Source organism: Podarcis cretensis (genome assembly GCF_951804945.1).
Source record: "Podarcis cretensis genome assembly, chromosome: 2".
Taxonomy (NCBI): Eukaryota; Metazoa; Chordata; class Lepidosauria; order Squamata; family Lacertidae; genus Podarcis; species Podarcis cretensis.
In genome coordinates this window covers 29,959,308-29,972,650 of record NC_137171.1, presented here as the reverse complement: position 1 = coordinate 29,972,650, position 13,343 = coordinate 29,959,308, and the positions used below count along the sequence as shown (strand labels likewise).

Sequence of the window (13,343 nt, the reverse complement as noted above, 5' to 3'; positions counted from 1 at the left end):
AGTCGCTTATCATTGCACATGTGGTGCGTTGCAGCCGAATCAACAACGAAGAAAGATCTAGACGTCTTCTGGACCTTTGCAACCTTTGGAGTGAAGTGTGAGACCATTGCCTTGTGCTGCGTTGTCCTGGACACCGGACCTTTGCCTTTGCTTTGGCCTTTTCCACGCGATGAGCTTCCGCTGCGCTGCTCTGTCTTGGCCCTGGGATATCTGCATTCCCTCTTCATATGGCCTAGACGTCCACACGAGTAGCATTTCACTGCCTTCAAAGCTTTGGCGCCATCTGGTGGTTCCACTGCACTCTGGGATGACGTCTGTGAAGACTCCCCCTTGCCCATGCAGCTATCACCCTGGCGGCCTGCTTTATTCTGAATCACGGCAGTATCACAGGCTACTCTGAGCTGAGCATGTGGCTGATTGGCATCAGATTCCCCACTTGCATCAGCCAGCCTTCTGCAGCTAGCCATCATGACTCTGGCATTAGCCTTCTGCATCATCTCTACTGCATTAAAGCAAGCTGCTTTATACAAGCTGCGTCTCTGCTGCTTCAAGCCTCATTCCAAAGGCAAGTTCAAAAGTGCTTTCTCTCTGCTGCCTTAAATCAAGCTGCGTCACTGTTTTCTGCAGCTGCTTTATTCCAAAAGCACGTTTAAAAGTTACTTTCGGTTTCCCCCAGCATAAGAGCTTGTTCCTTTGAGCCTTTGCCTGTGCCCGGCAAACGGCCCTAAAAGTTCAAAGTCCAGCCATAAAGCCATTAAATAGGAGCTGGCAGGCTGCCCGGAGCATGAGCAACATACCTCTCATCAATCATCCTGACGCGCAGAGATATCGTCCGATCCGTCCCTCTGCTTTCCTTTGCATTCTTTGCCGGCACTCCGAAGTCCATCCGTCACTTTGACTGCGTTGTTCTGGGCCGATAACCAGGAATGTTGAATTTGCAGTGTCCCAAGGTACAGCGGAATGATGAGGAGTACGTGCCACATACTCTATATTACTTTATTTACACTTCAAAGCTGGTAGATTACAGAAAAACATCTTGCCTCTGCCGGAGCAGAGAAAGCATCCTCTCTCCTCTGAAGCACGGAGAGAAACACTGTGAGAACAGTGAAAAACAGGAAACCAGTGTACGTCACATCCAGTCTCCTTTCCCGTGGGAAAACCCAACAGCACAAACTGTGGAATGTAAACACCTGTCTCGTGACAAGCACTTCGCTGCACAGTGAAGAGAGCAGAAACCAACATTAGATTGATCTATGATAGGGAAAGCTTACAAATGAAGTAGGATTCCAATGAAAATTACTTACTAAACAAGGTGTAAAAAGTTTAATGTAAATTTACCAAGTGAAGAATAAAATGCACATCTTAAAAAGAAAGACTAAAGGAATGTGTCTGTTCCGTTTTGCCAAAAACCCAAAAAACACACCCCGTAACAGAAAACTAAGTGGAAATGTTTTTCACCTTTTCTATTGACATAATCAGAAGGGAAGTCAGCTATGAACATTGTGGCTAATACAGAAGAGTCATGATCTGCTTATTGAGTTAGGAATGTGGATAGTCATAGTTCGGCTTGAGAGCAGGTTCTCACATTTTCCAGATTGGCAGTTGAATTATTTATTCTGCTTAATGAAAGAAGAAGAGTCATAACTTTATTTTTCACACCCGATTTTTTAAAATGAAATAAATGTTACTATTATTTATTGTCCATGTCTGTATTAAAGCCCTGTTCATGCCTGATTGCTTAGGTTCTGGATGTGCTTGCTGCAATTGCTTGCACTGAGATGTTGGAAGAAAAACTGTTGAACTGCAGATCTCAAACGTGGCTGCAGCAGGTGAAGAAGCTTCAAATGCCAATTGAACTTGTGTGTACAGCAAACTACATTCAAAGCAATGGGACCCGATGTGACCAGCTGCTCCAGGAACTCAGGTAGGTCACATGGACCAAACTGGAGGTAGAGGAAGCACTGGAGAGTTGGACTCAGGTGCCATCACCAAAGACAGGCTGCCATCTGCGTTGAGGCAAACAGACTCAGCCACCCCATCCCCTGTAGTTCTGTATACAGTGGTACCTCTGGATATGAACGGGATCCGTTCTGGATCCCCGTTTGCATCCTGAAGCAAATGTAACCCGTGCCTGCGCGGGTTATGATTTGGCGCATGTGTGTGATGTCATTTTGACCGTCTGTGCATGGGCGAGTGGCGAAACCTGGAAGTAATGCGTTCTGTTACTTCTGGGTCGCTGCGGATCGCAACCCGAAAGCACTCAACCCGAAGCGTATTTAACCTGAGGTATGACTGTACTTGCAAACACAATCTTCTTGCTTGGAATGAGCAACATGTGAATGTTCTTGTTTTTACTATGTATTTCATGTTTTTATCCTGTATTTTTATGCTGTGAACCACCCTGAGATCTTCAGATGAAGGGTGGCATAAAAAGTTAATAAATAATAATAAATAAACTCCCCGCAAAAAAAGGAGTTTATTTGGATTTTACTAGAGGACCTTAAATTAAGTCGACGTGGATTTCTGAGGCAGGAAGATGTTTGGGAATGTTAGAGGACAGGACATGCAGAGAAATATTTTATTCAGCATTCTGTATCATCTTTCTACTCTGGTTTTTTTAGCTAAATATGAGATGATATATATGTTACAGGTGACTGGAAAGAGATCTTTGTTTTCTCTTAAGCTAAGTACAGTGGTACCTTGGTTCTCAAACTTAATCTGTTCCAGAAGTCTGTTCCAAAACCAAAGCATTCCAAAACCAAGGTGCGCTTTCTCATGGAAAGTAATGCAAAACGGATTAATCCGTTCCAGACTTTTAAAAACAACCCCTAAAACAGCAATTTAATGTGAATTTTACTATCTAACAAGAGCATTTCTGGGTTAGGGTTAGGGTTGGGATTAGAATTAGGGTCAGGGTCAGTGTTTTATGTTTTCTTGTGATTTTGATTCATTTCTGGTTGGTTTGCTGGGGAGCACCTGACTGCCTTCAGGTGGTGCAGGGGCTCTCAGATGCAGCTTCCGTGCTGCCTCCACCTTCCCTGACCCCAGCAACTATTCAGCCTGGCTGCCTTCAAGTAGTGCAGGGGCCCCCAACCAGTTGCTGCTTGCACAGGAGCAGGAGCTGGATCGGGGCTGCTCAGCTGGGGAGGTGCAAGCTCCATCACACTTTCCATTGAGGGGTTCATGTCTGTACTCCCCTCAAGGGAGAAGTTTAAAGGAGCCCCCACCTCAGCCTCAGAGCCCCTGCACCACCTGAAGGCAGCGGGGGTGAATAGTTGCTGGGGTCAGAGAAAGTGGAGGCAGACCGGAAGCTGCATCTGAGAGCCCTTGCACTACCTGAAGGCAGCCAGGCGCTCCCCAGCTGAGCTGCCCGATCCCACTCCTACTTATGTGCAAGCAGGAGCAGGGGTGGGATCTCTCAGCTGCGAAGGGAGGCTTCGCACTGCCTATCGGAGCAGCCCTGCTCCCGCTTCTACTTGCTACAAGCAAGAGCAGGCTGGGTGGTGGTGGCTGCGGCGGCAGCGACATCCCTTACCTGCTCGCTTGCCACCCATCCCAGCCTTCCCTCACTCAGTGCCGGGACTGCTAGAGGAGTGGGTGGTTGTTGTGGCAGCGACTGCCTGCTCACTTGCCGGAAAACGGAAGTGTGGCACTCAAAATGGAAGTTATGCTCAGAACGGAGCATGTTCGGCTTCAAAAAAAAAGTTCGGAAACTGGAAAATTCATTTCCGGGTTTGAATTATTCAGGTTCCAAGTAGTTCAAGAACTAAGCTGTTCGAAAACCAAGGTGCCACTGTATAGACCATTAATTCCCAGTATTAAACCAACAATTTGAAAGATGACTGGCCAAAGCCTTTTGCTTTCTTTCCTTATAAACTCTAGATACAAGATCTTATTTAAGGAGTTCTGATGGGTAGAACTATGTGAGATTGCCAGCAACCTTGATTAATATTCAAGTTTATGTTTTGATTTCCTGTCCCTCATTTGGTTTTTATGCCTCCTTTGCCAGAAAGCCTTTCCTGATATACTGAATGATTATTACATTGGCCTGCCTCTCTACTCAATAAATCTCACTCTCAACCTGTAGATTCCACCTGTTTCAGTAGCAGAATTTATTTGCTATTGAATTGTAGGTGAACTGTAATTCCACCTCATCCACCTGCAATTTCTATCCAGGCTACATCTTCCTCAAAAATGGTCACATGTTTTCTCAAGTTGCTATTTTTGCGCAAAACATTCTTTTGAAGAGCTGGCAGGTTGTCTAATTCTGGACTTCCTCCTCAACACAGGAGCCAATGGAATAGGATTTTCTCACTGTCCCTCTTCGTGGAACATGTGCTCCTTGGAGTAGAAATGCAGATTCCAGAGGTGAAGAACCTGGTAAAAAAGTTCACCTCGCGCCTTGGAAAAGTAAGCTCTATTCTCACATGGTGCAAAACATCTCTTTATTGTACTAAGGAAGTAACCAACATCCTTTTATTTTATTTTTTTAACACAGAGCATCAACATCATCAAAAATTCAAGAAGGCAAATAACATAAAACATGAGAATTGTTGTATCTAAACCAGTATTAAAAGCATTCAACACAAAGACCATAACAGAGCAGTGTTATTGTAGTTACTGTGGTGATACCGTATTTTTCGCCCTATAGGACGTACTTTTCCCCCTCCAAAAATGAAGGGGAAATCTGGGTGCGTCCTATGGGGCAAATGCAGCCTTTTGCTGAAGCTTGGAGAGCGAGAGGAGTCGGTGCGCACCAACCCCTCTCGCTCTCCAGGCTTCAGGAAGACATCCGCAGCTTCGGCAGCCCTGCAGCCTGCTTCCTGGAGCATCGGGCGCCCTGAAAGCAGAGCGCCCGGTGCTTCAGGAACACATCCGCAGCCTAGGCAGCCCTGCGTGAGGTCCCCGCAGGGCTCCCCACGCTGCGGATAGCTGCCGCCCGGCACGCGGGGCACCCTGAAGCAGAGCGCCCCGCATGCCGGACAGACATCCACAGCGTGAGAAGCCCTGCAGGAGTTCCACGCAGGGCTCCCCACGCTGCGGATAGCAGCCTGCCGCCCGGTGGGCGGGATGCCCTGAAGCAGAGCGCCCCTCGCGCCAGGCAGACATCGGCCAGCCCCACAAGCTCGGGGGACAGCAGGGAGGCGCAGCGCCGCCATCCCGCTGTTCCTCGACCTGGTTCGGTTTCCCCGACCTGCTTTTGGGGGGAAATAAAGGGGGAAAATTCCTTTATTTCCCCCCCAAAAAACTAGGTGCGTCCTATGGGACGGAGCGTCCTATGGGACGAAAAATACGGTAAGTGTTTAGAACCGAGTGGAACAGGATAGTTTTATCTGTATGTTCCTATACTTTTAAACTTCACTTTTGGAATGTGATACTATTGCTTTTGTTCTTTTTAGTGTTTTCAAGGGGGTTTAGACATTAAAACCCATAACACATTCTATGCAGTCATGGATATCCTATGTCAGTGCAAGGAGGATGCCAGTTCAGTGTTTTGCAGGTAATGCCTTTGGGATGAGCCCATTCCATTTTATGAGAGTGCCTTTTCGGTTCCCCTTGGATCCTGGAATTGGGGGCAGGCTATGTAATCCTGTACTCATTATGATTAGGAAGGGGAGAGAAATGCCACTACCAAGCCCAAATGACCTCACTAGTGCAAATTCTCAGGCATACCTGCAAGCAGTGGTTCAAGTCCCTTCATGCTCACTCTTGGAACATAGTGCACAAACGGAAGAAATGAGAGTCCTCTTAACACAGTACTCACATAGCTCCCTGTGCAGGGCTTACAGATCTGCTGTGAGGGAGTGGCTCACCAAACAGGGCAGAGTACAGGGGAGAAGGGGTAATATAGCCCCACGCACCTTTTGCATGCCTAGCAAAAAAAAAAGTGGTAAAAGAGCAGGAGTAGTTTCTTAATCGCTCAGCCACAGCAACAGACAGGTGTTGGGTATGTCGTGAGGCATTTGCCTTTTGCTCTCACCCCCAGCTTCAGTGCCCATGCATGGATGCCAAGAGGGCAGGGACTGCAGGAGGAGCCACTAGCGGAGGAACAGGGGTGCGGGGGGAGTGCACCGCCCCCAGTGGCACGATCCCGGTGGCGTGCCACTGCGGCTGCTCCTCCCCCCCTGCGCTGGGCGCCACGCCTCCACAGGCAGCACATCACGCTCCCGGGATGCACGCCACTCCCCTGGGACGCGTGCCAGCCATGCCCCCGCCTTCTCTCCACCCCACCCCCCTTCCGGAGCTTGAAGCTCTGCCACTGGGAGGAGCTTTAGACAGATGGAACACCATACATTTTATATTTAAGAGTAAAAAGGTAAAGGTAAAGGTACCCCTGCCCGTACGGGCCAGTCTTGACAGACTCTGGGGTTGTGCGCCCATCTCACTTAAGAGGCCAGGGGCCAGCGCTGTCCGGAGACACTTCCGGGTCACGTGGCCAGCGTGACATCGCTGCTCTGGCGAGCCAGAGCCGCACACGGAAACGCTGTTTACCTTCCCGCTGGTAAGCGGTCCCTATTTATCTACTTGCACCCGGAGGTGCTTTCGAACTGCTAGGTTGGCAGGCGCTGGGACCGAGCAGCGGGAGCGCACCCCGCCGCAGGGATTCGAACCGCCGACCTTTCGATCGGCAAGCCCTAGGCGCTGAGGCTTTAACCCACAGCGCCACCTGCGTCCCATATATTTAAGAGTACAACCCCATGATTGTTTGTATGTTTTGGAACATGCCGTATAGACTGCATGGACCAACCCACCCTTTTGGCTCATTCTTCCCCTTGGCTACTAACATCACACACACCCCATACACACATCTTGCTATTTTGCCCAGTAAGCCGGTTCTGCCTAGTAGTATTCCTGCACACCTCCCATTCCTCACTTACTTACTTCCCACCCTGCTGTAACTGCCTCAGACATGTCAGCAGCAGCACCCATCCCTCTTGTGTGCCTTGAGACCTGCCAACTCATAGTCAAAGGAGCAGTTGGTGTGCAGGCATCTTGGGTAGGATGCCAGTAACTGCAAAATATATAGGCACTTATGATGACTCAAGAACAGCAATGGAACAGTCAAAGAATTTCATGTAGCTCCTAAGCCTGTTTCCTTGTCGCTGACCTGGGCAGTGAGCTATAATTAAATATACATTAAACCCACATACATGTTTGTGTTATATTCACAGTTATGGTTTGAGGCCATGTCCAATTTGTTTGGAAGATCCTAGGGAGCCAGTCCACCTTCCTTGTGATCATGTTTATTGTCATCATTGCATAAAACAACGGCTGGCACCAGGAGAGATGTGCTGTCCATTTTGCAAAGTTGAACTACCAGATGACTATTCTCCCAAAGTATCTGAGGAGATCCGGTAATGCCTTATTGATTGGATTGATTGATTGATTGATTGATTGGATTGATTGCATTTATATCCCACAGCAGTTGGTAGTTCTGGTGATAATTTCAGCTTCTGGCCCTTAATTTCTGAGGATTTAATCATTCCCTCTATTATCAATGTTTGTTGGAGTGGGAACGATCTTTGGGTAGCTAAAATGGCATAATTCACACACAACAAGGTGAAATTTACAGGTTCAGGGGAACCCCAAGGTTTGTAGAAGTACATAAAACCTTTAGAAAAATGCCTTAAGGAGCAACCCTTCAAAACATAGCAATGTGTAATGAAATGGTGTATCCTGCAAGAAGGCATGGCTAGTTGGATTGACCCCTAAACTTGACCTTATTTGTAGGTCCAGCTTATAACACTCTGTTGGCCTTGCATTTTTTACCATTGCCCACAAACTATGTGATGCAAGTTCTGCAGTCGACTAGATAAGTAATTTTCCCCAATTCTCTTCCACCACCACAGTGTTGCCATTAAAAAAATGACCCGGTTCCGCAAGTGTTGCAACAGTTTTTTCATAGAGCTGGTTTCTACTATGTGTTTCAAAGACAATGAGCCCCCAGCAAAAGCTGTGATCCAAGAGCTGCTGAACCTCCTGTTTGTTCACCAGTCACCTTTGAAAGGTATGTTCATGTGCTCCCAGCAATTTGCCCTACCCTGAACTTATTGACTTCTTCATGTCTCTGTACCATGTTTCATTATTTCTTTAGGTTCAAATAACTACAGTGTGTACACAAAAACTCTATCCCCCTTTAACGATGTGGTGGATAAAACCCCTGTAATCCGTTCTGTGGTGCTAAAGTTGCTTCTAAAATACAGGTAAGGGACTTTTATCTGGGACGTGCAAGTTGGGAGCTATATACCCTGCTTCTCCTTCAGTGTTCTCCCCACTGATACCTGCTCTGATTTCCTTGATGTCTTAGTGGTCCTCATATGAGTTCAGCTATTGCTTTTCTGAAACTCTGAAGGCTTTCCCCCTTAGCCCTGTTGTACAACTTCATCTGAATGTATACTTCTGATAGTGGAGGTCTCCTTTCATTTTTAGAATAGAGAAGCATGTGCCTTGTTCATTAATAAGGGGAGGTTTCTCTTTTTCTAGTTTCAATGATGTGAAAGTCCATGTTCAAAAATATTTATCGGAAGCAGAATCAATATGCAACCTAGACAAAGAAGACAAGACAGTACTGTACACGCTGTTTGCCAGCTGCCTTGAGGTAAGTATATTTTCCCCATAACTTTTCAAGGTACCTCCAGATGTTTTGAACTCCCATCAGCCTCAGCCAGCATGACCCAATTGTCAGGGACAAAGGGCATTGTCTGAAAGTTTCCAGATTGAGGAAGGTTTCTGTAAGACCTGTGTTGTGCTCCCTGTATACTTTCAGTTTCTTTTTGCTTTGCCAAAGTCTCAGGTTGTGTGGGTTTTCAGAAACAGAGATGTGGCATCTATAAGGTCAGCTCTGCCTGTATACATGTACAGGAGAGCAACTGATTAGACTAGATGTTTTTGCCTATCTGGTCAAATAAATTGCAACGATCCACTGTCTTCTGTGGAAAAATGAGAAGCAGCTACAGTAAGAAAAACAAGTGAACAGGCTGCTGTGCCTTATTGTGACCAAGTGAGTTCTGCTTGAGGAATATTTGGAAATATGTGGTATGCTTCTTAGTACTTAAAGCTCATGTGGCCCTTTCCCCCCACTTAAGTGAAACTTGAATAAAGAACAATTAGGAAAACCTTCCCTGCCTAATTAACCATACTGCTTAAAGTGTGGGAATGTTCTGGGGTGCTTAAAGTGTGGGAATGTTCTGGGGTTGGATAATTATATCCTTATCCAACTTGTACCAACAAGTTCCCAAAATATTAGCAGAGTTTATAGACATTCCCCTTTAAGTTCGCAACGGTAACGCTTGCACAGGTTCGCTAGAACCTCTATAATAATTACTCTGGTAATTTCCCCTTTGTTCCCTCTTAAAATACAAGACATGACACAGTCTTTATAAAAGTATAAAAGAGTTTACTCACGTTCTGTTCACAATATGATCCCAGAAGGTAGGCAGGCTTAAAAAGGTTACATACACTTAGAATCTATCTTGTAGCAAGATAGTCTTTATCTCCTCTCTTGGCTGGGAGCCAAGAGAGCATCCTTAGATGTTTCCTCATCGAAGGAAAATGGCAGAGAGAGAGGCAAGAGGCAAGAGAGAGAATGGCTGCCTGCCCCGTGCTTTTATCCTTACCTGCACAGGTGAGGCCACACCCACCTCTGGTCACATGCGGAGGAAGTCCATCCCCAGGAAGTTTACCTGCTTGCTGGACAGACATCCCTCCCCATGTTCTAACATGTACACTCTAGGAATGTTGTCATTGACTGCTCCTGTGTTTACATCCCACATAAAGAAGGGTAAAAGCAAAGCATCTGAAAGGGAAGCCATTCCTTAGAGTATGGGCATGACAAAATCAAATAATTATGTCCTCCCAGCCAAGGTTTCAGATGCCTCTGCAAGTTTTGCTTTCTGAAGTGGATGACTAGGGTCACATAAGATTCTTCCTACAATATTAAGTGCTATGTACTGAAGTTCTCACCCTGGGCCAGCAGGGGGGATACTGTAGATAGTTTTCACTCAGGTCTCCATATGCAAATAAGGAATTGAAAGAGACATTCAATGATTGGATAGTTACAGAAAGTTGTTACTGTTGTGTTGTAGTGGAGCTCTATATAAGCAGGCTGGCTGAACCCTTCAGTTCAGTTCTGTTCTGGGTCTGTGAATAAACAAGAGCTGTTTGAAGAATTACTGTGTCGTCTGATGCGTTCACCCACAACTTAACACTAATGGCTTATCCACTTCCCCCTGGGAAAACCCACAGTTTAGCGTTGAATCAGAACCAACAGCAACTGGGTTTTCTACAGATTGCTGTTTGTTCAGATTTAGCACCAAAGAGCTGGTTTTCCATGGCAAGGCAAAGGCAGAACCTCTCGGATTTGTGCCTACAAAGCATGGGACAAACAGAAAACTGTTTGGACCTGTACTTTCTAGGCATGGGACAAGGGGAAATGTGGAAAAGCCCTGAGCACTTTATTTTCTAGCAGTGTCAATGCACGCAGTAATAAGAAATGCTTCATTCAATAGATTTAACAAAGATTGGTATGGTGAGCAATGGTGAGCAATTACTGGAAAACATTATGTTTCATTTTTCAGGATTCTATGTGTGAGAAATTGGGAGCCTCCTCAGAGAAAAGCAAGGCAAACTGCCTGAGAGAAGATGGACGCTTCCTAACAAACTACATAAAGCAAAGCAGGAGCAGCCATGAAACCTCTCAAAAAGTCACCATTGAGTACTTGCAGGGAGTGGCCCACACCCGCCTGTGTATGGATAGGGCTGCACAGCTGCTCTTTGAACTTCATGAAACTTCAGGCAAGTGGGATTCTGTTAAACCGGAATAAAATAAGTACCAAATAACTGGTGTATGAAAGAGTTCCTGCCGCTAGATGAATTACAGGATGGGTTTATCCTTTGTGTCCATGTTTAACAGAAAAATGAAGTGCTGGTTCTGTGCTTCTGTAGTTGTCTTTTCCCTACCAGTAGATTTGTGCTCTCTTTTGAATGCAAAGCTTTGTATGATTTTTGTTGTTCTCAGTGCTTCTGAAAGTGTTGGGTCAAGGTAAAGGACCCCTGGACGGTTGAGTCCAGTCAAAGATGACTATGGGGTGCGGCGCTCTTCTCCGCTTTCAGGCAAAGGGAGTCACCGTTTGTCTGCAGACAGCTTTCTGGATCATGTAGCCAGCATGACTAAACCGCTTGGGTGGCGATTCCCCCCCCCCCAGTCAGATAGAAATAAAGACACAGGACACCAGAATTTAAGGTTAATGGGCGAAAAATGGCCACAACTTTATTGATTACAGGTAAGAGTGGTATTGGCTTTAGGCATTGGTCCTATCAGACTATCTTCAACTGCAGCTGAATAGAAGAAGGAAAGGGGCGTTCTCGGGCCGCACTGACCTTAAATTACCCCAAGCCCCGCCCCTGCAGCCAGCCGATTGGCTGGCCCAGGGAATGGCGCGGCCCGAGGATTCCCTAGATCGCACGGGGCTGCAACCAGCCCCACGTGGATGAAGGTGGGCGTGAGCCTGCAAACCACCCCCTCCTGATGTCAGAAGTGGCTTTCTGGCGCAACGGAGCACTGTGATGGAAGCCAGAGCACACAGAAACGTGTTGGGTATTAATAGCTTAGCATAATTCGGAAGCATTTTTGTTTTTCTTTTCTCTCTCCAGCTAGTAGTCAAGAAACAGAGAAGCAACACTACCTGCAAAAAGTGAAGCAGTTCTGCAATCAGATTCAAAATGACTGGTACCGAGTTTACCTTATCCGCACACTTACTAAACAACATGGGATGGAGTTCACACAGAGACTTTCTAATGAATCCGAGTTTAACTGGATATTTCCAGCAGAAATAATTCAACAGGTAGTACAGCTCTATCTTGAGCACTTACCATCTTATTAATTCTTGGGCAGTAGTTTGGATAAAGTAGAAATGGTCAAATGGTGTGTATGTTAAGGGGGATTTATTTTTTAAAACGAATGTGTTTTGCTTAGGCTGAGAATGTGATGACTTGCCCAGAGAGGGTAGTGATTAAATGGAATCAAGGTATGACAAGGGCATCTTTCAGAGATGCTTTTAAGTATAGTGTATCCTGCTTTGTACCAAAGAGTTCATACTGAATGACCCATGGATCCTATCATAGTGTTATGATATTCATACAATTTGCTTTGATGTTTACATATTTCTTATCTATGGTTTGTTATGGTTTTTACACATTGCTATAACAGAACAGCAGAGTCCCTTTCCCTCTTCTCGGCTTTCTTCCCCCAACCTCATGCCCTCTTTTGTTTTTTTTAAGCAACAGTGTTTTCATGTCTGATATTCAGTTGTATCACATGCTATACATTGTTTAGGCTTTAAACAACTAACTTTTTGTGCTCTGTGCCTCAGAAATCTCACTCCAGTCTGATTGATCACTTCCTGGTACATGGCAAGAACTATAAAGTGGTGCGTGATGCTTTGGGAAAAGCAGTGATAAAATGCCAGGCGGCTGGCATTGCAGCAGCCTTGAAGGTACAGCTATTTAATTCTGGCCAAAACAGCTCTTCCATATTGACCTAAAGAGGACTGTCTCTGATTTTGTAGCATTTAGGATTTCATGTGCTTCTGGTGATTTTCCATTCCTTCCTTCCTTCTAGATCTGGGCTGTATTAAAGTGGTTTTCGTACTTACCTTTAAATTGTCCCAAGCTGTATTCTGATACTCTCTCCCAGGGCTTATCAGATTGCAAACCTTTATTGCATTGACTGGAATGTTAAGGCTAGTGTGATGGGATGATGAGCTGCTTGTGCGTAAAGCTTAGTCCCTCAGAGTTTGGCTTGGTTATCAAAGCTCTGTCTATAGCGGAGCCCCTTAAACATGACTCCCTCAATCACTGGCAGAATCCGACAGTGGGCGTTTGCGGAAGCGCTTCCAACATAGAAGCTCCTTAATGGAAACGCGTCTTCGGGATTCTCGGCGCGACAGTTTACGGCGAGGGGTGGGTGTCCCTATAGGAGGTCCTGAAACTTCCCCACTGTTTTCGCTGGAAGTCTCTCTGAGCCATCCCTCCAACTCACTTTCCCTTGGAGCTCCTTCTCTCCCCCTGCTGGTTCCCTCCTCTGCTGCCGAGTCTCTCCTAACCTCCGTGAGCCCTTCCACCACCTGCCCTCCTGATGGCAGTTCCCTGACAGCTTGCAAATAGGATCTGAGCTTCAGTGTACTGCATGTCATATTAGAAACATTGACACTACTATAAAATCATTATTAGTGGCTGATTTTCTTCACAATGCCATTTCATAGTGTGCTTTTATATATTGTGTTCCATATTGGGGTGGGGCTACCTACATGGAGAAATTTGGCAAACTGAAATATGTTCACTAT

At 46.0% G+C, this 13,343-nt stretch overlaps 2 protein-coding genes across 2 annotated transcripts in view; one reads left to right on the top strand and one right to left on the bottom strand.

Moving 5' to 3' along the window:
• Positions 1-13,343, bottom strand: part of LOC307209943 (uncharacterized protein) — a 501,253-nt gene that overhangs the window by 140,633 nt on the left and 347,277 nt on the right. The window lies entirely within an intron of this gene.
• LOC307209914 (E3 ubiquitin-protein ligase RNF213-like) overlaps positions 1-13,343 on the top strand; it is a 111,023-nt gene that overhangs the window by 79,569 nt on the left and 18,111 nt on the right. Inside the window, exons 40-49 of the mRNA XM_079965299.1 lie at positions 1,743-1,924; positions 4,290-4,410; positions 5,400-5,500; positions 7,173-7,355; positions 7,851-8,008; positions 8,096-8,204; positions 8,485-8,599; positions 10,578-10,794; positions 11,653-11,843; positions 12,372-12,494. Of these exons, the coding sequence (XP_079821425.1) occupies positions 1,743-1,924; positions 4,290-4,410; positions 5,400-5,500; positions 7,173-7,355; positions 7,851-8,008; positions 8,096-8,204; positions 8,485-8,599; positions 10,578-10,794; positions 11,653-11,843; positions 12,372-12,494 (1,500 nt within the window). The remainder of the gene's footprint in view (positions 1-1,742; positions 1,925-4,289; positions 4,411-5,399; positions 5,501-7,172; positions 7,356-7,850; positions 8,009-8,095; positions 8,205-8,484; positions 8,600-10,577; positions 10,795-11,652; positions 11,844-12,371; positions 12,495-13,343) is intronic.